This window comes from Trachemys scripta, chromosome 10 (genome assembly GCF_013100865.1).
Source record: "Trachemys scripta elegans isolate TJP31775 chromosome 10, CAS_Tse_1.0, whole genome shotgun sequence".
NCBI lineage: Eukaryota > Metazoa > Chordata > Testudines > Emydidae > Trachemys > Trachemys scripta.
This window is the reverse complement of record NC_048307.1, coordinates 11,505,823-11,527,393: the sequence shown is the minus strand read 5'-3', so window position 1 is coordinate 11,527,393 and position 21,571 is coordinate 11,505,823. Positions and strand designations below refer to the sequence as shown.

Below are 21,571 nucleotides of genomic sequence, written 5' to 3'. Positions count from 1 at the left end.
AAATTAGGGCCTTGATGCAGGAATCACTTGGTGAAATTGTATGGCCTAGGTCAGCAACCTGCGGCACACGTGCCAAAGGCGGCACGCGAGCTGATTTTTAGTGGCACTCTGCTGCCAGCCGGGGTCCCAGCCATCGGCCCCACTCAGCCCGCTGCCTGCCTGGATGGAGGGAACCCCAGGCCAGCAGCGGGCTGAGCAGGGCTGGCAGACGTGACCCTGCCTGTCAGGGGCCGGACAGAATCCCAGACCAGCAGCGGGGGCTGAGCCGGGCCGGCAGACTATGGAATCTTCAAGTGGAATAAGTGCAGAATCAGGAGTGATCCTTCCTCCTAAAACTGTTGGTGTGATACACACCCATATGCCGGCTAGTGTGGCCACAGTTTTTCCTTTGTGTGGATCATCCCAGAAGTAAAGCAAGTTTAAACTAAAATCAGGTTTAAAGACTTGTTTTTTTAAATGGGGATGCATCACACCTTTGCAAATTAGTCATACACAGCTGCCAATAAAACTCAGATCACATTTCTACAGAAAGCTTGAGTGGCACACAGGTCACGAAGGGAGACTTTTAAACAGGGTTAAGGCAGCTGCAAATGCCTGAAAATACATTGTGACGGAGATAGTGAACTAAAAGATCTGCCAGCTAGGTGCCTGCACAATAAGTGATGTATTAGGTCAATATTTAATGGCAAATACCATAAGTTTGATCAAGGAAATAACAGCTGTATAAATCAGATGAGACTTAATATTTTGAGAACTTATTTTGTCACACAAACAGAGAGCCAGACTCACAGCTTGATGTCAATGGGTGCAGCTCGACTGATGTCAATGGACCAAAGTCCATTTACAACAGTGAAGGATGTGGTGCAATATGTCATGCTCCAAAGAGGATTTTTGCCTATAACTGATGTAAGAAATGTAACAAAACTCCAGCTGGGAAGGGAACACAGAGGGTTAGAGCAGTGGTTCTCAACCAGGAGTACACGTAATCAGCCCCATCAATGACAAATCATCCAAAAAGCCATGCCCGGTTGAAAAGATGCACGCAGTTTGCATAAATCCTCTTGCATCCAAGAAGCCCTCGCCAAAGAAAGGGGGATGGGAGGAATAGGTGTCTAAGTGTGGGTACAGAGAACGTTTTCACTGAGGTCAAGCTGTGATATGGAGTCTCATGTGGACTGGGGGCATGTAAGAAAGGACAAAGGGGAGACAGACGTGGTTTGTGAAAGAGAAGTCACCAGGACAAATTAGGCAGGGAATAAGATTTATGCATGTTTGATAGGTCAATTAGGAGACCTGGAATGGCTGACAGTGTCCCTTTAAGTTTTATAACAATGTAAATGATTCATCCATTCTTTACATAATGAGCAGTTAGACTATTAAGTGACCTAAACTTGCCTGAGGCCCTTAATTCCCAACTAGTTACTGTCTGGAGGGTGAAGACCTAACTATATAATGAGTCATTAATGCTTAAAAGAGGAGAAACATCCCTCTGCAGCTCCACGAAGACAGTAAGTTAGTGTGTGCTCTCCCACCACCAATCAGACAGGTTTTGATTAGGCTCCGATGTACAGGCATGTTAGAAGGTGTTAGCTACCATGTGCTAACATACATGTTCTAAGAGTCTAAATCAGACAGGGCAGTTTATTATTTAACATGTGCTAAGCTCATCAAGTTAAATCTGAGGCTCCTTCCAGGCTTGAAACTGACCAGTTTAGCCTGTGTTAAAGTCTACTTCCTTGTCTACATCAGACTTTTAGAATGGAGTCATTAGCATCTTTTAGCTAACACCCACAAACAAACCAAAAAGGTCTTGTCTATCTCGGAAATTGACTGGAATAGCTATTTCAGAATAAGCTATTTGAAATAGCCTCCCCATGTGGACAGCTTTTCAGAATTCTGTTCTGGTCAATTTCCCCACATAGACAAGGCCTAACTCCTAGTGGATTCCAAGCCTAGAGATCCTTCCACTGTGTCAGGTTTCAGAGTAACAGCCGTGTTAGTCTGTATCCGCAAAAAGAAGAACAGGAGTACTTGTGGCACCTTAGAGACTAACAAATTTATTAGAGCATAAGCTTTAGTCCACGAAAGCTTATGCTCTAATAAATTTGTTAGTCTCTAAGGTGCCACAAGTACTCCTGTTCTTCTTTCCACTGTGTGTGATGCTAGTAAGTGATGGTACTTTTGCTGAGGAGGATTCTATTGTATGGAACTGGCCCCTCTGAAATTACTCATCCTCACTTTTAAAAAGCAACTTGAATGATGGTATTTTCCCCCCAAAAGTGGTTTCACAATCCCCACTGATGGCCCTTTAGTTTGTACCCTCCCTTCAATCTCTCCTCCCTGGTTAATTTGCACCCTCAATTGTTTTTTAAGTATCTATAAGGATATTAGTACAATATACAACTATATATTTGTTATTCTATTACATTTTAATGAGGGAGGCATATAAATAAATTCAATTCTAATTCTTACTCCTAGAGGGCTCTCAATCAAAGAGGATCTGGTTCCAGAGTCATCCTGTTCAGAGCCTCTTGACCTAGTCCAAAGACTCACAAATAACCAGAAATACTCCTGATTCTGCCCTATACAACATGGAGTCTTTCCTGTCTTCCAAATGAGCTTAGTCACATTTCCTTGCCTATCAGCATCGATTTCTATTCCAACTTTATTTGATACTTCTCATCCAGAAACAAAAAAGCAAATTGCACACCCCAGTTTGTGTCTCACACAGGAATCAGACTGCTAGCCTGGTTGGAGGACTAGACAATTTACAGAGCCTGAAAAAGTACGAATATAAAGACAGGAAGATGTTCTTTATCTTTACAGATCCACTTCTCTGAACTGTAACCGAAGTTTTGTTTTTCTCACCAACCAGCTGTGAACTAATTACAAGAAGTTCTAACTAGTCAAGCTCCCTCTCCAAACATATGGATCCAATTAAGTCAAACTGCAGCTGATTTTAATCAATCTTCCTTGAAGCAGCCAAACTTGAAGAATCTCTTCTCCTTCAACTCGAAGAGCTGAGGAGAGCAGGAAAAGCAGGAGAGTGGTATTTGCATAAGGAACACTTCACCATCCGCTCCATTGCCTGTAAACACAAGGCTCCTAGCAGTAATAAATGCTAATTGAGCACTCTTCAGAAGTCTTTCCTCCCATTTTATCCAAAAAGCACTGATTTGATCAGTCCCTTTTGTTCCTGGCTTCAAGTTGCAGTTTCTCCCAATGAGTAGAAGGCAGATTTCCTGAAGTGTTCTGGACTGTTTAACAAACTAAGCCACTTTCTGAGACAGCAGCAACACTCTGCCCACAATATGCAAAAGCAAGTCACAGCAGCAGATATGCTCTCCCATTCCAGCAGGGGTCATCATAGCAGAAATAGGTACAGATGAGTGAACACTTAAATGTATGTGATCTCTCAGCCTTCATACCAGCTGATCTCCCCCTACCTTGGGTTCAAAAGGTTTCAGTTAGATGTGTCAGGGGAAAGGAGTGATGTCGTCTCCCTACTATCCAAACATTTTTTCTGTTTTTTTGTAATTTGAGGTTTTTTATTAGCAGTAAAGATCTGGACAGCGAGTAATATCCATGCTATTGTGTTTATACCAGTGAAGGAAAATCAATGCAGCCCTCAGCTAGGTGTCAAGAGCCAAAGGGGTATTGGGAATTGAAGGGTGTGAAGGTTGATGGAGCTTCTAGCCATAATTGAAGATGTCCCCATGCAAGCAGAGAATACAAAGAGACGTCAGATACTACATACACTGCTGCAGATATTCATCAATTTCTTCACTTACTAATACAGGCTCGGGGAGGATAAATCACAAACTCCTAATACAACAATAGCTTTCAAAGCACATACCTGCCCTCTGGCCCAGCTAGTGCCATATAGTTCACTGAAATGCAGAATCAGTGCCAGCAGACAATTCAGGGACAGGCAAAGGCAAAATGACCATACTCCGACACACAGGCATGTGACAGTATGTGAGAATTTTTTTGAAGATAACTTTTTCATGTGTCAATACAGTCAAACCTTGGTGGTCCTGAACTCTTGGCTACTAAAGGCTGGACATATCCCTTCAGATTTGAATTCACTGCATATGGTTTTATGGACCGATCAGACTTCCGTAAATAAAGATTGGTGCACTTAAGTTGTTATGCTTGATTTCACTCACTTTCTATCACACCCCTCTCCCCAACACATCAACAAATTTTATACACTCTCTTGTAAGTAACTTTTATTTATTGCAGTCATTTATTCCAATAATGGCTTATTTATTTATTTTTAAAGGAAGTGCTACAGATTAAGATTTGGCAGAGGTTTTTTTTAATTTGTTCATTGTCTTCTACATCTTTTACTTCCTTATTTTCTCTGATCCTTTGTTTTTCCTATTTCTGAAATTTCACTAGGGGACTTTTTCTTCAGTACATTTAAAAAAATTATTTTGTAACATTGCCATTTGTTCTCCTTTCTTGCTTTTCTTTCTGACAAAGATATTATTTTAACCCATCATCTCCTTGATTTCTACCTGAAGAATGAGCAACAAATAATAAACTGACTTGGGCATGTTCCAGTGATGCCATTTGAGTGCGGAATTAACTTTTTCCAACATATTCTCCTTGCACTATCTGACTAAAGAGATTAATAGCTGGATAACCCATATTTAATGGGATTCAGCAGCTGATAACCCAGTCCACAGCAGTGCCTAGAGTCAACAGAAGTGTTTACACAGGATGTAATTCTTAGCCTGGGCCTGCTGGGGACTTGGCACTCAAGTAATGAATAATGAATCTTCATTAGCAGGCAGGGCCACTGAGCCATTTTTATACTGAGGGTGCTGAAAGCCTTTGAACAAAACCAGAAACCCAGAATATGGTGGAATGCTGCATTCGGCTGCTATTATTACATCAAGCCAGGGGGTGCTGTTGCACCTCCAGGACCAGAACCTCTGTTAACAAGGCTGTTTTTTCCTTGTAGGCAGTTCTGACCTCTTGACCACTCAACTGGGTGGGTACTGGTCAGTAATTCACATCTTTTCAGCACTCGGACTTGCACAGATCCATCTCCAGTTGGAGAAATCTCAGTTACCCAAGGAGTTAATCTATAGTGTTCTCTTTTCCTTGCTATTCACTTCCTGGTTCAAAGGAACCAGAACTCCAAGCTTATAAGGTATGCCCAAAGAGTGGGAAGATAAAGAGAAGTTAAACAAATAACTAAGTCCAAGCCTTAGCCTTCCCAACTAGAACCAAGAATGTTGTTAACTTAATCCAGTTCTCCTCAGGTGGGTTCTCCATCTAACCTCTACTGATGGGGCTGCTTTCTCCTTCTTGAACCAGCTCAGACAGATGACCTCTTCTCCTTCTCTATGCCTGCCTGTCTCTTGTCTTCCTCACATCTTTTCCTTTTTCCCTGCATCCCCAGGTCTTTTTTGTCCCTCTTCAGTCCCCTCACATAGCTCTGATCTGCACTAGTCCATTGTTAAACTCTGGGGTTCTGAGCACTGCCACTGAATTGTACTATTGTGATATGCACTACTAGAGTCTGGGATGAGTTCAAACGACTTTTATTTGAATTGTGAATTTTGTGAAGAATACAACAGTCACTGCGCCACCTAAGTCTGCTTACATGGTGGGCTAGTGGTTTTATTATAACATGAAGACTCTGTCTCAGCTTTGTCTTTGATGTCCTGATCCCAGCCTTTATTATTACATCATTTTCACAGCATTAAATGAGCTCAGCTATCGAAATGACCACACCTACCCACCCACTTCTGTCTAAAATAAGACAATTAGCAAAACTATCTGAAAGGCTTTGAACCTTTCCTGCTGCAGACAGACCTTAGAAGCTTGGTGCTTTTAGCATCTCAAGGGCTGGGCTACTGGCACTGCCGACACTGAGTATAAACACTAGATCTCTCAGAATCCCAAACAAAACAGAGAATTACTCTGGCCAGAATGGTGACGGCCCCAGTGCTGGGAGCTGGCAGCTATCCTGAGGCAGTGGGGACAGATTAAATAGGATTTGAATGAGTTGTAACCTGCTCTGAAAGCAAAGCTGCTGTTGTGTATGTTTGGAGACTGGAGCATCAGAACACCAAACCCAATGTTTTCGTCTCCTTCTGATGACAGAAACCCAATTAAAGGAGAGCTGGGTGACAGGTTTCGCGCTAACCACGGCTCGGCAGAGGCGCTCAGCAGCTCTCAACTCCCCGCTTTATCAAAGCTGTCACTTCCCCCGTCTCCAGGAATTGGTAATAAAAAAGAGATTTGATTTGCCTCTAATAGGTGTCAAGATAAAATCAATGGTCTGTCTGAAATTCGGGTAATTTCAAACCTGCAGGTTTTCTACCATCATAAAGCAATTTACACAAAAAGGGGAAGAGAGAGAAAGAAAGAAAAATTAAAAGAATGAAATGTTACAAGGCTGGGCTGTTCGGCACATCAGAGAGAGATAACACTGCTCAGAGCAGGATGGCCTTTGATTAAACACAAAGTAGGCTTCGCTTCTCGCTCACTCCGGCTTCTTTCAAACAGAAAATGCTTTAAATGCAACACTCCCACTCCTCCCTCTGCACAGAGTAACTGTGTTAGAGAGATGAGAGCAGCCCAAGTAAACAACTCCTTCTATTGCTGCCAGCTTCAGGGAGAGGAAGGCTTCACTGCTGTATCCAGAATCAAAAAGTTGAAACTCTTGCTTATGAGATGGGCAAAGCATCAACCTCAGCAAAAAGATAGGAAAATCCTGCAGTGCCATGGTGAAATCAGCATTTTAGCTTTTCTTTCCCTCAGATTTCATATCTTCCTCCTCTTGGGAAGGGTGTGTGGATCACTGCCACCACAACGTGTTCCTTCCATACCCCATCATCATGTTCTGGACTTGAATAGCTCCTAACAGATAAGGCCGCAAGCTATTGAGCTTTGCTCAGCACTAATGGTAAGGATGGTGGGCAGCTGTAATGTAAACAGCGCCGAGGCATTTTTACCAACCTGTCATCGCAGTGGAAAACACAGTCTAAACAACAGCTCCCAGTACTGCTAGAACTGCAGCAGTGGTTAGTTATGGCTCTGAAGTTTGCTAGCACAGAGAAAGGTTCGGCAACATCTAAATGGAAGAGGTTCTACCCAAGGATACTGGAAAAAGCATCTGTTCTTGCATTCCTGAATACACCACCAAAATCTCAATATGACAACATCGTACACAGATAAGGGTGTGTGGGATGGGCTCGGTTTGGGCTTCTGGCAGGATCCTTCCCCAGACTGAAGGGGAAGGATCTGTGGACTGTGAAAGGAGCTTCAGGAAGTTTGTCAGTATGCCCATCCACCAAGACTCGACTATGCCAAGCTAATAAGCCCTTCTGGCCCTGCCCCACCTCTTACCTGGAGGGTGAGCTTTTCCAATTTCATTTCCAGAGACTTGTTCTCTTCTTCTAGCTGCCCTCGCTCAGCCTCCAACTCTTCAATTTTTAACCTGTAAAGGGGGAGGCCGGGGGGGGGAGGGGGAAGAGAGAGAGAGAAATACACTGAAACTCCCAATGCTCTAACCCTGCTTTAGTCCCACTACTGGAAAGAGTAAAATAAGGAGGACCCAAAGACAGAAATCACACACCTGTCATAAAACATTCTTCCAATGGTAAGACACCACATTAAATGAAAAGAATAGAACACCATTATTGTACCGTTAAGTACACACAGGTAAAAGACCAACTCATCAGGAAATTCAATACAGTTCTTACACCAATGTTACCTTTGCTATGTCACACATGTATAACCTTCTGTTCCTCTTTGTTCTTGCTAAACGTTTATTTTCGGGGGAGGGGGTGTTTTTTCAGAGTGTGTGGGGTTGGTTTTTAAAGAGAAAAAACACATTAAGCTATTTAATAACGTTCTAGACATTGAAAAGTCATACATCACTCAGGTAAAAAGTGGTTGGCGAAAAGGGTGAGAGGCACTCTCAACTGTCATTACATATAATCCACCAACATCCTGGGCACCTACTTTTTCCAGATGTTGCCATATGACAGCATCTTCAGATGTAACTTAGGGTTACTCCTCACACTATGTTTAAAAGTGCTTTTAACCCTTCAGGACATACCAAAGGAAGAGAGAATTTTTTCTGTAAGAAAACAACATAGCAGCTACTGAAGGTCAGAATCAGATACCCAAGACATTCAGAGTCAATGACATGATCACATTCAACACGCTGCATTTTGGCTCAAAACCTCTGACAAATCTCTCATCACCACCCACCCTCCAAAATTAAAGGGTTATGTTTATCTCTTGCCACCTACAGAATAAGCACTCTACACTGTGGTACCAGATGAGGGCTCCTGCTGCCCTCCAATATCAAATGGGTCTCCAGAGAAAGCATGGTTTGAAAAAGGATGCAAATCTAATTTATCTGGGAAGTGCTTAGATGCTATGGTGATAGGTGCCATAGTAACACTTGAGGCAGACAGACTGACCATTCCTATTTTTTAAGCCGGAAAAAATGAAGTATTTCTCCAACTCTCTCCTTCCAGAAAACTCTGAGTCCAATGGAGCTAACAGGTGCTCCTGTTTTACTCCTTATTGTCCTTATTTATAAGATTAAAATGTTGGCAGATATAGCACAGCACAGTGTGACTGACAGCATAGTATTACCACTGATAGGGGCATCTCTCACAGTATGCCCCATCTGTGAAGAGGGCACTGCCATGTAGAAAAGCTATTGCTGAACTGGAAATTACTGAATGGAACAGAAAATGTATGTGTGGAGAAGACACTATTAAGGGATCCAGATGGCAATGAGATGGTGTTGGGAATGGAGCAGAGCTTTCCAGCAAGTGTGACTAACAGGCATTGGCAAGAACATGAATTTCTTTTGAATCACTGTAACTCTACCTACTCACTAAATCCATAGACAACACTTAGGATTTACTGAAGTTTCTGTTTGACAGCGGAAAGAAAAAGTTCAGATTTGTTCCAGTTGAAAAGGTCCTTCAGCTGTTGCCACTTAAGTCTTTACTAAAGCTGTTTTTTAATGTATTACTTTTATTTATTTGTACTAAAACAACAGCCTTTGCAGATTTATCACAACCCAAGTAAAACGGGTTACTGACTAAACACGGTTTGTTATGCCCTGTGGTCAACAAACTAAATTGTTCGACCACCCTTTCCCATGATGAGATCTGAAGAATATGGCAAATATGATTTATAGGGGACAAGGGGTGTGTGGAATGACAGCATTAATATTGGCTTTTATTGTCTCCTCGGAAGTAATAAAGTTGGGAAAGAATTTCACATTTAGAGCTATAAACGGGCTGACGAAAGAGCACTTTGTTCTCGAGGGGAGAAGGAGAAAAACTGATAAAGTCTTTCAAGCTTCTCACTGAAAATTTACTTTCCATACTAAAGAAAAAGGAGACAAAAGATTTTTTTAAAGCTTTCACTCCCTCACAGGATGTGAATACAGATTTAGGGGATTAATGTGGATTTCTTTGTCCTTTGTGACTATCCTGCATTTGTTTTCAGAAGTTAGCTTTTAACAGTGAAGTTTATATGGAAATGCCTGGAAGCACACAGTCCTTTCCCTGGTCCTTTCCTTGGCTTCTGATGGTTCCATTTTTCAGGTTCCTTCAGGAGAGCAGCTAACTGGTTGGGTTGGGCTTAGTCCAGGAGAGCGGTCACATCGGATTGAAGGCGAATGATGTGCTGAGGCCCATGGTAAACGTTAGCAGTGAAAATAATTCCCTCATGAGGAGTGGGGTTTCTTTCTCCACCTTCCAATTTGGAGAGTTTGTATTCTTCTTCCACCTATTTTCTGCCAGAGTGAATTTGTGATGGCAAATTGTACAGGGAAAGAATGTAAGTACAGGCGCGTTCCTAGTTCCTGCATCCCCACTGGCAGCAGGCATTAGACTCCAATGACTAGAGACACACCACAAACAAGGTGCAGCAGTGTGAACTGGTCGTGTGGAACCCCACAGGGACAGCTCCTCTAGGGCTTAGTCTACACTACCAAGTTTTGTCGCCAAAAACTGCCTTTTGGCAACAAACCAGTGAGAGCGTACACACTGCAATGTGACTTTTGTCGGGAAAAACGCCCGGTTTCAGCAACAAAAAACTTTCACCCCTAGGAGAGACTTTTCTCTCTTTCCCTCACTTTACTGTCTAAGGCCTTGGCTACACTGGCGCTTTACAGCGCTGCAACTTTCTCACTCAGGGGTGTGAAAAAACACCCCCCTGAGTGCAGCAAGTTACAGCGCTGTAAAGCGCCGTGTAAACAGTGCCCCAGCGTTGGGAGCCGCGCTCCCAGCGCTGTAAGCTAATCCCCTCGGGGAGGTGGAGTACCTGCAGTGCTGGGAGAGCTCTCTCCCAGCGCTGGCGCCGCGATCACACTCACTCTTCAAAGCGCTGCTGCAGGAGCGCTCCCGCGGCAGCGCTTTGGAGTTTCCAGTGTAGCCAAGCCCAAAGAGCCAGTGTAGACACTGCTGTTTGTTTTGTCAACAGAACTGGCTTCCACCAGTATCCCACAATGCCTGCCCTGATTGCTCTGCTCAGTGTTTTGATCTCTGCTGCCCTGTAGGCATGCACCCCTCCCCTTTCAAAGCTGTGGGCAGTATCTGACAGCTGAGTGTGCTGCTCCCTTTGAGGAACAAAGAGCAAATCATTGGAATGCTCCTGTTCTGCCCTGCACTAGGAACACAGGGGCAGGCAGACTGCTGTCGCAGGTAGGCAGGAAGGAGAGATTGTTGCCCTGCTTTGACATTCCTCAGCACAGAGAGCTCACAGAGCTACTCATGATGCCGCTCCTGGAAGCTGAGGCTCTGGGAGAACTGGGAGGGGATCCTCCCAAGATGTACAGTGATCAGCTCCGCCTTCCCACAACACTGCACTGTGGGATACATACCCACAATGCATTGCTCACACAATGTGGACATGATCTGTGGACAGAGGGAGCAAGTGTGAGCACCCTTTGGCGATTTTTGTTTTGTCAACTTTTGGGTGTCGATATAAGTTTTGACGACAAAACTTGATAGTGTAGACAAAACCTTAACACTGTAATGGAGAAGGAGGGGAGGGCACAATGATTCCCCTTCCCACCCTCCAAAATCACTCCCTCCTTTCCTTCCTTAACACACCCACCCACCTGCTGTCAGCCATGTGAAAGGTTCTGCCATGGTCCACTACGAGAGAAGCTATGGACACACAGAATATTTAAAAACTATTATATTGATTTTAAAAATGTTATATGTATCTTTATGGGTTGGCTAGTGATTGTATTCCTGGCTAAATGGGGGGAGCCAAAGGGTTTTCTGCTGGAACTAATATCAGGAGGGCAGGGGATAATTAGAGCAAATTCCTAATGCAGGTATCTACTCTGTGGAAATTTCATCCCCTAAGGGAAATAGCATGTATAGGTCTGACCTGGTTCAAGAGGCCTGGTAAACAAAGAACAGCCCTGACCTTGGAGAGGGCCATTCACATTTAATCCAAGAATGGACATGAGACTGTGACAGAGAGGGGCAGGCCCTGCAGTACTTTGGAAACTGACAGGGTTTCCATGTGGAAGATGGTGACACTGATAAGCTAGATGTTTACTGTTTGTAAGATGCCTTTTCTCTGTAATGCTTCTGTTCTGAATAAATAGTACTTTGTTTTGGGACACCTGGATGGTCACCAGTAACTCAGTCACTGCCCCCGAGAGAACAAAACTATGGGTGCTGAACTAAAGTCAGACCTGCTGTGATAATCTTAGTGATTTGGAGGAGTCTGCAGCCTAAGACCCCAGTCAGGAGGGAGTGGATAGTGAGAACCCACCTCAAGAAAGATGACTAGAGGCCTGAGAACTAAGTGAGGTGGCCACAAGGAGGACCACAAGTGCTCAGAGGTACAGCTACCTCCGGAAACGTCACAACCACAACAAACTATTCCTGGTCCCCATACAAGGGGGAACCCTGTGAAAATGTCTCATGATTCCCTGACAGCAAGGGTTTATCTGTGTTACAGTAAGAGAGCTCTTTACGGGTTCCCAGCCCCAGTGCATGGGGGATGCCAGAAGCAGGAGAGGTGGAACACTACCCCATTCCTAGATTGGGTAACTCTGGAGCCACAAAGTGCTTTCTCCCTAATTCTGCAGAGAAGTCCATGTTCTGCAGAACAGAAAGTAGAAGAAAGACAATGATATTTGGAGTTGGCTGCTCCTGAGAAGAAAATAGACTACAGCAGCACAGCAGTCCACCTACTTGTGTAGAGAAGGGGATGAGAAATTGCCCACTAGCCCGACTGAAGATGCCTCCAGCTGAAAGAAAACACTTCATACAGTGTGTGTTTTCTGTGAGAAACCCATGGCCCACAAAACTTGCACATGCTGAGCAGCAAGAAGGGAAGGGATGAAACCAAGTGAGCAACTTTATACCTTTTCCATCCACCTTGCAAAAAGAGTCATAAAATTGTGACGAGAAAAGGAAAGAAACCCAGGTGCACATCCTTGCATACAGAAGCCACACCACTCAGGCCTGCTTAGCCGCCAAATCACCATCATCAGGGTTTGGAACATGTTCTGTATTTTACTAAATACACCAGCACCAGCCTGGCAACAAAAAATGGCTCAATGACAGACTTCCATCTGAACAAAGAAGGTTTAGCTACACTGGGAATCTACCAAAAATAATCTTATAATAGATCTGAAGGGTCAAATGTCTCAGGTGACCCTAGCTGCAGAAGTATGTGGTCCTGGAAGTGTTTGTGGTGTGTGGGTGGTGGGGCGGGGGGAGGGAGGTGGACTGTGCTGCTATGAGAGGCAACCTCAGAAACTTGGCCCCTTAGCTTGACACAGCTTTCAATTCTGCCTTCAATTTACTGCTCCTCACTGGAGAACTGTTCCAGAATATAAATGGCTTTGCTGGGGAGGAGTCCACTTCTGGGACACTCTATTTGAATTCTCAGGCACAATTTAAATGAAAGAAGCAGAGTTATGGGGTTGACAGGCAATGGACTCACACTTAAAAAAACCCCACCACAGTTTGGAGTTCTATTTAGACTGCCATGTCTTAAAGAGCATGACAGGGGCTTCTTCTGCTTGCAGAGCACCTAGCACACTACTGGCACACAGTAATAAAATCATTGCAAGGGACCTGACGGTGCTGTTTGTGAAATCTGCCTCAGTCCAGGGGCTAGGTTTGCAAACCAGGGAAAAGATGGAGAAAGTGAGAAATGAGATCCATTTCCACTGTAAGGAAGGCATCGGCAATCTCATGAAGTCCTGGAATATGTGGAAATCCAGCTGTTTCATTTTGTTTTCTGCTGTCCTTGAAGTTGCTCAGTTAATAGATGGCAAATGCTGTTTAATGAAGATAAACACTGAATAATGAATCTTGGAGGTGAAAATAGAGAGACTGGAATTGCTCCTAAATGGAAAGGGTGCTGCAGTCCATACTAACCAGGAGAGAGGGGGGAGACTGGGGAGTTACTGTAGAAACATCCTGAAAGCCTCCAGCTCCCAGAAGACAGCAAACAGGATGCTGGTTTTACTGATAGAGAAGCATAATATTAATCAGAATAAGGGATGAGTTTTATTGCTGCTGGAGAGATTTTGAACACCCCTGTAGCACTGCAAACACCATGCTTCAGGCTAGTCCTGTGTGCCCCCCAGAGAAAGCGAAAGACAGAATGAGATCAAGTCTCAAACCAACACTCACATCATGAATAAGGATTTAGGAAGAACTGATTTACCCTCATAGGAGGAGGGAACAAAACCACGGTGTGACCTACAGTACCATCTCATTAAAAGATGATTTGGTGGAGAGAGGCCTCCAAAATTCTGCCACTCCATCTTGTGGGAGCTGTCCTTGAGAAATACATCCCAAAGGGCAGTTTAAGAGCTCTCTATTGTATTAGAACAGCTTAGCTGAACACTGGCCATTTTCAAATCCATTCCATTCTAATACTGAACAACCCTTCTAGAGCTGTAAAACAAGCCGGGCAGGGAGGGGGACATTTAGAAAATCCATAAGATGCAGGCCAATAATTTGTGCCTCCTGCAAAATCCTGCTCTCGCTCCTGAGAGGCAGCAATACTTTTACAATGATGGAACTGAAAATAGAAAAGAATTAAGAGAAGGAAATCCAGCCAAAATCTCACATCAGTTCAGAACCACAAATGCAAGTTGTCAAGATCGAACAGATTGGCTCAGTTTAAAAAGAAGGAACTTTATTAAAACATTCTGGATACAGATGAACTTTCTGCGCTTGGTATTTATTGTTTCACCTACCTTGGAATGGGAGCTGTAAATACTTTAATAAATACACTGAAAGGTTGTCTAGTTTCATTGTAGCTTTTGTAAGTGCTTATGTATCCCTCTGCTGAAATGCTGTTTTGTAACTTCTCTCTCACTGAATCACAACATGTATCCCTCTGCCATCTGCAACTGCACACTAGGGGAACCATTTTTCTTTTCTCTCCAGCCCTGGAAGCACATCAGTATTACAAAAGGCTGTTTCTAAGCCTCTCTCCATGGATGCCAACAGGTTTCTGTACTTAAAGTCCTGATCCAGTAAAAATAAAAAACAAACAGCAAAGCTGTTCCACAGGGAGGGAAGTAAATGGGGTGATGAAGGAGCCACCGCAACATGAATTAACACAGGGCAAAAGACTCAAGCAGATTCCAAAACAGAGCATGGAGAAACCCCAGGTCTGAAAATGACAACGTGTAAGAAAGGATAGAGACCCCAGGGCTTTTCCATGGCTCCTGGAATTTCTTATGGGGTTTTGGGGTGGTGACATGAGCATGAGGTGAAGGTAGGTGGACAAAGAAGGATTCTACTATGAAAATATCCTATCAGGAAAAGGTCAGTGTAAAGACCAGCCCTAAAGCTTACTTACTTTTACTGTAAGCTTCCTGGAACTGTCTTTTTGTTGTGTGCTTGTGTAACCCACACACCACCTGGGTGTGGTGTTCTGTCCCATGTAGTGGCACCAAGACCAATTCGGATTAATCCCGTAGTGTAGACATACCCTTAGAGATTAACGAGTCTGCTCTACAGCCTTAGCTAAGAGTCAGATGGCTTTTAGTTCATGCAGTAGGGGCTCATGCACTGAGATCCCAGGTTCAATCCCACCTGCTGACGACTGGGGGGTGTCGGTGTTACATTTTTACAGATGGGGTCCCGGGTTATGACCAGGGCTCCTAGGTGCTACCACAATAGAAATAATAAATGATGAGGATGCAGCATTTGTTTCCTTTTATAACATCAACTTGGTCCTTTCCCTTCTCCCCAGTTGTGTAACAAATAGAAGGAACAGCTCCTAGCACATGCTCACCTGAGTGCGTTCACTTCCTCAGTAGTGATGAAGGTGCTCTGAGCTGCTGTGCATGCCTGAGACTTCAGGCTCTTTAGCTCCACTTCCAACTGCAGGAATAGGACAGGAGGTTAGTTCATCTGTCAGAGACATGATAGACATGGGTGCACACTGCTGAATCACACTACTGAATGCCCAGGACTCTCAGGGAGTAAGGAGTCCTGGGACTTCAATATTTTGAAGTATGGACCATGGCACACAGATTTTTCTAATATACCGGTAAGTTTGCAGTAAGGAATTTATCATTACTACTCCTCATGGAGGTACAATTGGCCAGATGCATTATGGGTTTTTTCACCTTCCTCTGAAGCATCAGGCATTTACAACAACCTGATGGCTCACAATCCATCCCACTACAGCAAATTCTATGATCCCACTGGCACATAAGTGCCCTCATTTCCACCAGGCAGCTGTGTCCAGTGTCATGTGGTTCTTCAGCTTAGAGACAACAGAAATGGAAACCAACTTCAGCTCATATGATGCTGAGAAACAGCAGGGAGGCAGCCATTTCATACTCCACAGCCAGCTCCATCTCAGTATAGAAATCATTCCAATATACGTTGTGAAATACAACAGTTTTACATGTGCCAAGTACCAGCTCCCCAATTAATACACCCTCTCTTGACACACCTCCAATTATCTCACCCAACATTTGCTCAAAGGCCGTATGGGGCAGCTGAGGGAGGGGAGAGGGAGGACTGATATTGTTCAAGTGGAGCCATTGCTCCTCTTCTGAATATTTCCCCATCCATTCCCTGGTGAGGAAATCGAGGCAGAGAACTCTTTGCATGAAACTCGGAGTTGCCTAGCACCTGAAGTTCTATACTGGCAATGCAACCTCATTAAGCACCAATAACTCCCAGAGGAAATAAGCTGATCAGATTGCCTTGTCCAGTCTAACTTCTGTCCGAGGCTTCTACACTGCACCCATCAGACAGGGGAGAATTTCCAACCCTTTCAGATACAGGTTGCCCAGGTGGGGTGGGGGAGAAGAAGTGGATGAAGAATTAAGAAAACAGTTTGCCTCAGCTCCCTTTAGGCTGGGAAACCAAGCCACAATCTGAGCACATGGAATCTCTTACTCAGGCCCTATAACTGTCAGCTTGGGAGCAGAGGGAGGAATGTGTAGCAATCGCTTCGGTCTCCTTTGGCTATGCAAATCTGTGTCCCCCATCCAGCGCCCAAAAGTCCCCGCAAAGGGGAGGGAGAAATGGTATATTTTACCTGCTATTAAACTATTATCCTAAAAGCCTTAGGCATTCTAAGCAGAGACAACCAATTCTGAGCGTAAGTAACTTTCAGACACCCTGCGGCCCTGTTATGTCTCCTCCCAGCCTGGATATCCTCCCCACTCATTCTTCATTGTCTGTTCTTGTACACCTATTCCCCTCCTCACACTTTAGCTCTTCCTTCAGCATCTGTCTTGTACCTCCTGATCACTAACTCCCCCTCATAAATCTATGGCCAGATGCTATGCTTTCCATTTACAGGGGAAATAATAAGCAACACAACCCTAATTAGAGATGCAAACCATATGAACAGAGAGGTCTCAGTATTCAACATCAGGGAGATAACACATTAACAAACAGTACCCTTCAACTGTACTGATTAGACGTGTAGAGCATCATAATTCTGCACTGGTGTACTAGGTCCAAATACAGCCAGCTGGTATCAGTGTCTTGCTTTTAGAAGAAGGGGACAGTGGGTAGGTGGGCAAAAAGAACATGCATTCAACTGCAGAGCTATGGCTAGTCACATTGCTTAGCCAGAAACAAAGTTCCAGTGTAATGTATCTTCACACACCTGCAGGAAAGGAATGAAAAACATGGCAGCATTATAGCTAGGGACAGGGATAGCCTAATTCCCCGCCCCTTTGGATACATCAGGGGCTAAAGCAAAGGAGAAAGACGGGGGAAGAGGTTCTAGCCAAAGTCCTCTTTGGAACACTAGATGTGGATATTCTCCCATTATTTGCCAAAACCCTTTCAAGCAAAGAGAAAGAAGAAGCAAAAAGCCCTCCTGCATCATTATGCTGTAAAAATGTTCATGTATATTAGCCGGCTGACAAGATTATCACAGCGAGGAATGCTTCCCTCAATTTTCTGATTACTGAGCTTATCTGTCCCAGCTCAGTTCATTACAGATGGCTGGGATAAAGCAAGCACTCTAGATAATTCCAGGGATGAGAATCAAGGAACTGGTACTGGCAGCAGACTTCAATTCCAACCTACTTCTAGCAGGGAAACATTCATTATACACTCTGCTTCCCATCTCTGCAGAAGGCTGGGATGAGGTTTGTTATTATAGTTTTGTGCCGCTTTCTGGGCCACATGTGGATAGCATTTGAAGATGGAGTACTGGTAAATATGCTATTTATCAAAGGCTAAGCGGCCTCAGCCTTGAGTCCAACTGCCACCTGCTAACTGACATGAACCAATAAATCACTGCCGGCTCCTTTGGAGAAGATGGGGGGTTAGGAATCTGTTTTCTGTGGTTTGGGGTTGCATGTGTTTGTTGTGTGCAGAGGGAAAGAGTTTGAGTGTATAATGGGAAGAGGAGAGGGGAGATGTGTCTGTGTGTACACATGTGCTTATATCTGTTCCGGAGGGCACAGTGTCAGTGTAAGTCCTATTTGATAAGGAGTTAGTGTCACACTTCTAGTAACTATACAGCGACTACCTCCTAGGCAGCTTTATTAGAACCCGGGTGAGATTCCGTGCAGTGCCTCTACAAGCAACCTGGGGTTGTGGTGGGGTGAGGTAAGAGGGTTTTAAGTAACCTTTGTGCCATCCCAAGTCTGAGCTGCTCCAGGGGCCAGAAAAATCCACGGTGTAAATTAGACAGATGTGGGGTGGAGGAGGATGCCTAAATCCCAGCAGCTGTCCCTGGCTTCTTGTGGGCCACAATGCTGCCAGAAACTCCACAGTGCTACATGCTGCCTCCCCACCCCCAAAATGCTCCTCACCCCCATACACCTGTGCTTGCAAGGGGGTCTTTGGAAGACAGCTTTTGGCTGTCTTACTCAGAGCCTGCAACAGGGGAATTCTCCTCTAGCTAGATCTGGGGCTTCTTGGGTATGTCTACGTCAGCAGTTTTAAAACTTTTTGAGCTGAGCTCCCGCCCCAGCCAAAAATAGACACATCCAGAAATATTCTTGATACCTTGCTCATAAATCTAACACAGACCTTAACACGACTTTAATGAAATTACCTGCACCTGTAAGTTTCAGATACACAGATACTTAATAACGGCACAGCCAAGGCTTCCCCAGCAGCAGGCTGCTTCTACCTTGCAGCCAGGATGCACCCTAGAGCAGGGCCAATACCTGCCTCTCTGCCCTCCCCCTCAGGTTTTCAGGGTGGGGGTGGCGCGTGTGACCGTCTCTGGGGACGGAGCCAGCGCTAGGTGCAGAGGCTGCCAGGAGCGGAAAACTGGGTGGCCTGTTGAGGTGAGTCCAGGGGTGCAGGTGGCACTCTCTCCCTGCCCTACAATGGGGGCTGGCACAAGCCGGCTAATGTTGCTGCTTGTCCCCCTAAAATATGCCTCCATGCCCATCTAGGAGGGTGCACCCCACAGTTTGAAAACCTCTGACCTACCTCTACACTGAATCCCCCAAAAAATCCCGAAACAAACATGGCAGCAGGTCTCAGAACCCAGTTCTACAGGTGAGTTGGACTTGAGCTTCAGGACTAAAAACAGCAATGTAGAGATTCCCACGCAGACTCTTAAACCTGGTGACGGGGTGTGTCTCGGAGCCCGATTAGGAACGTCTACATTGCTATTTTTAGTATCCTAGAGAAAGCCCGAGTCTGGCTCTGAGACCCGCTGCCACGATATTTTTTCTGCAGTGCAGATGTACTCTCAGAGCTCCTTTATGCTGCTCCAGCCCTTTCACCTGGCATACAGGGAGGCCAGAGCAGGGGTGGGAATCTCAGCGCAGGGTGGGTATGCATCCCTATGTTATTGTGTCTCCTATCATGATAACAGGCTTGATCCAGAAAGGTGCTAAACTCAAACTACTCCCAAGAGCGCTTCTGGAGCTCAAACTGCTCAGCATTAGGCCCTCTAATTAATTTGTCCCCATTCCAAAGAATATATTACTGGCTCCAGAAGAAGCCAGGCTATTTTTTAAGTTAGCCAAGGTTTTTATGACACCGGAGGAAAGGGCAGAACCATGAGTAATGTCAGAGGCCATGAATGGTGAGAAAAAATAAACTGGTATTTAACATTTTGACCATGCAATGGCCTTTTAACCAGAATACGTCAGAGCCTCTTTTCCTCCCCCTCCCTCCATTCCATTCCATTTTATCCAGTTCCTTTGCAGCTTTCTTGATGTCCATAATCCCCAATTTCTGGCCAACTTTAGAGCTATTGATTGGATGAGATCAGGGCACATCCAACATTTAAAATAACTCATTCCTTAAAGGTGCCATTATCTATATGATGTGTACTGCCATGATGTTTTCAGTAACAGAAAACACATCTCAGGCCTTATCATTTACAGAATAGAGGGGAAATTACTAATACGTTTAGAATTAAATGGAATGTTTTTTTCCTCTCCTCCCATTCCCCCACTTTGAACCTGCCAGGGGACAGGAGTTCAAGATGGTTCTCCTGAAAGTGTTGATGACTTTACAAACACCGACAGCAAAAAAAAGGAATTCAGCTTGTTCTATTTCCCTCTTCTGCTTGAAGTGTCTGAGATCCTTAGAGATGGAAGGAAAAACACACAACTCTGAACTGGGCTACTAGCTGGTAAGAAAAACATCCTTCATTTTCAGATATTTGGTTTCAAGTTACACTTGTGGCATTTGTCACTTTTAAACTCCATCCCCCCAGATATTCTGCTAATGAGTTAATACTGATTCTTGGGGTGCTACGTCCTCACAGCTCCCTGGGGTGTGGCTGCTCATGTCAGTCATTTTCAAAATGATCTGCGACCTAAGAATCTAAGGTTGTATCTATATTACAAGTGCTACAGTGGCAGAGCTCCAGTTACACCACTGAAATGCATACACTTGCTACGGCGATGGAAGGGTTTTTCTGTCACAGCAACAAATCCACTCCCTGGAGAGGCAGTAACTTCCCTCGACCTCTCTCCACCAGGGCTTAGTTTGGCTTAACTGTCTCTCAGTGTGAAATGTAACTAGGTCAACCTATGTTTTAGGTGGAGACTAGGTCCAAGTCTCATTTTCAACAGTGACTCACAAACTCTGGAACTCCCATGGGACTTAAGCTCCTAAATTTCCCAATCACTTTTGAAAATGGGACATTTTTGAATATTAACTTGCCTGTGAAAGTCAGGCTACATAGCTATACACACCAAAATACAGATTTCTGTGCCCAGCTTTAAGATCCCAGATTTCAAAGCAGCCTTTGTGTTTTCCATTTCGTTTAAAAAAATATTTCAGTTCAGTGTTAAAATAAGCACTTGTTTGGGTGATGAAAACAAGGTCAAGGGTTTATTTGCCCACTTTATGTACACAGATTTCATACAACACTACATGACTGGAGACATATTGTTACTGTTACAATAATCAATGTGATCTAAATGAACGAGTTACAGTGAGGGGCCGATTCAACAACTTTATACTGAAGATGAAGATTTTCTGCCTCTAATTCAGCATTTGGGGAATTGTAAAAAAGGGGAAAGTGATGAATCCATTATCAACATCTAAAGTTTATTATGGTAAACAATGGGCTGAATGAGGCACCATCCTTTGAAAGGCCTTCCTTAGCAAAAGAGCTGAATTTAAAAGGCGGAGCTAAATAAGAAGTGAATTTCTATGGAGACAGTATGGAAAGGTGAACTGAGAAGTTGTGTTTGCCACAGATCTCAACACAATTCAATCAGCTATTCAAATACATAAATATTGAAATGTATCAAAACCGGGCCGGCTTGGAAGGGAGGAGTCTGAACCTGAAGACTAGAATGAAACAAAGGGGAGATTCCCACACCTGAGTCATTCTTTTTAGGTGACAAACCTGAGGAACTGTCCCAGATTAAGGGGTCTTTAGAGATGGTTTTGGAATAAATTAAACAGTACAGCAGAACTGCAGAGTTACAAACAGACCAATCATCATACGCCGCATTTGAAACTGGAAGTACACAATCAGGCAGCAGCAGCGAGCAAGCAGCAAATACAGTACTGTTTTAAATGTAAACTACTAAAAAATTAAGGGAAAGCAGCATTTTTCTTCTGCATTGTAAGATTTCAAAGCTGTATTAAGTCAACGT

At 44.2% G+C, this 21,571-nt stretch overlaps 1 protein-coding gene across 2 annotated transcripts in view; it reads right to left on the bottom strand.

Moving 5' to 3' along the window:
* The window catches only part of MAD1L1 (mitotic arrest deficient 1 like 1), a 528,574-nt gene that overhangs the window by 205,833 nt on the left and 301,170 nt on the right, over positions 1-21,571 (bottom strand). For both annotated transcript variants that reach the window (XM_034784297.1, XM_034784298.1), the window contains exons 14-15: positions 15,295-15,383; positions 7,372-7,462 (exon numbers count right to left, since the gene is read on the bottom strand). In XM_034784297.1, the coding sequence (XP_034640188.1) occupies positions 7,372-7,462; positions 15,295-15,383 (180 nt within the window). The remainder of the gene's footprint in view (positions 1-7,371; positions 7,463-15,294; positions 15,384-21,571) is intronic.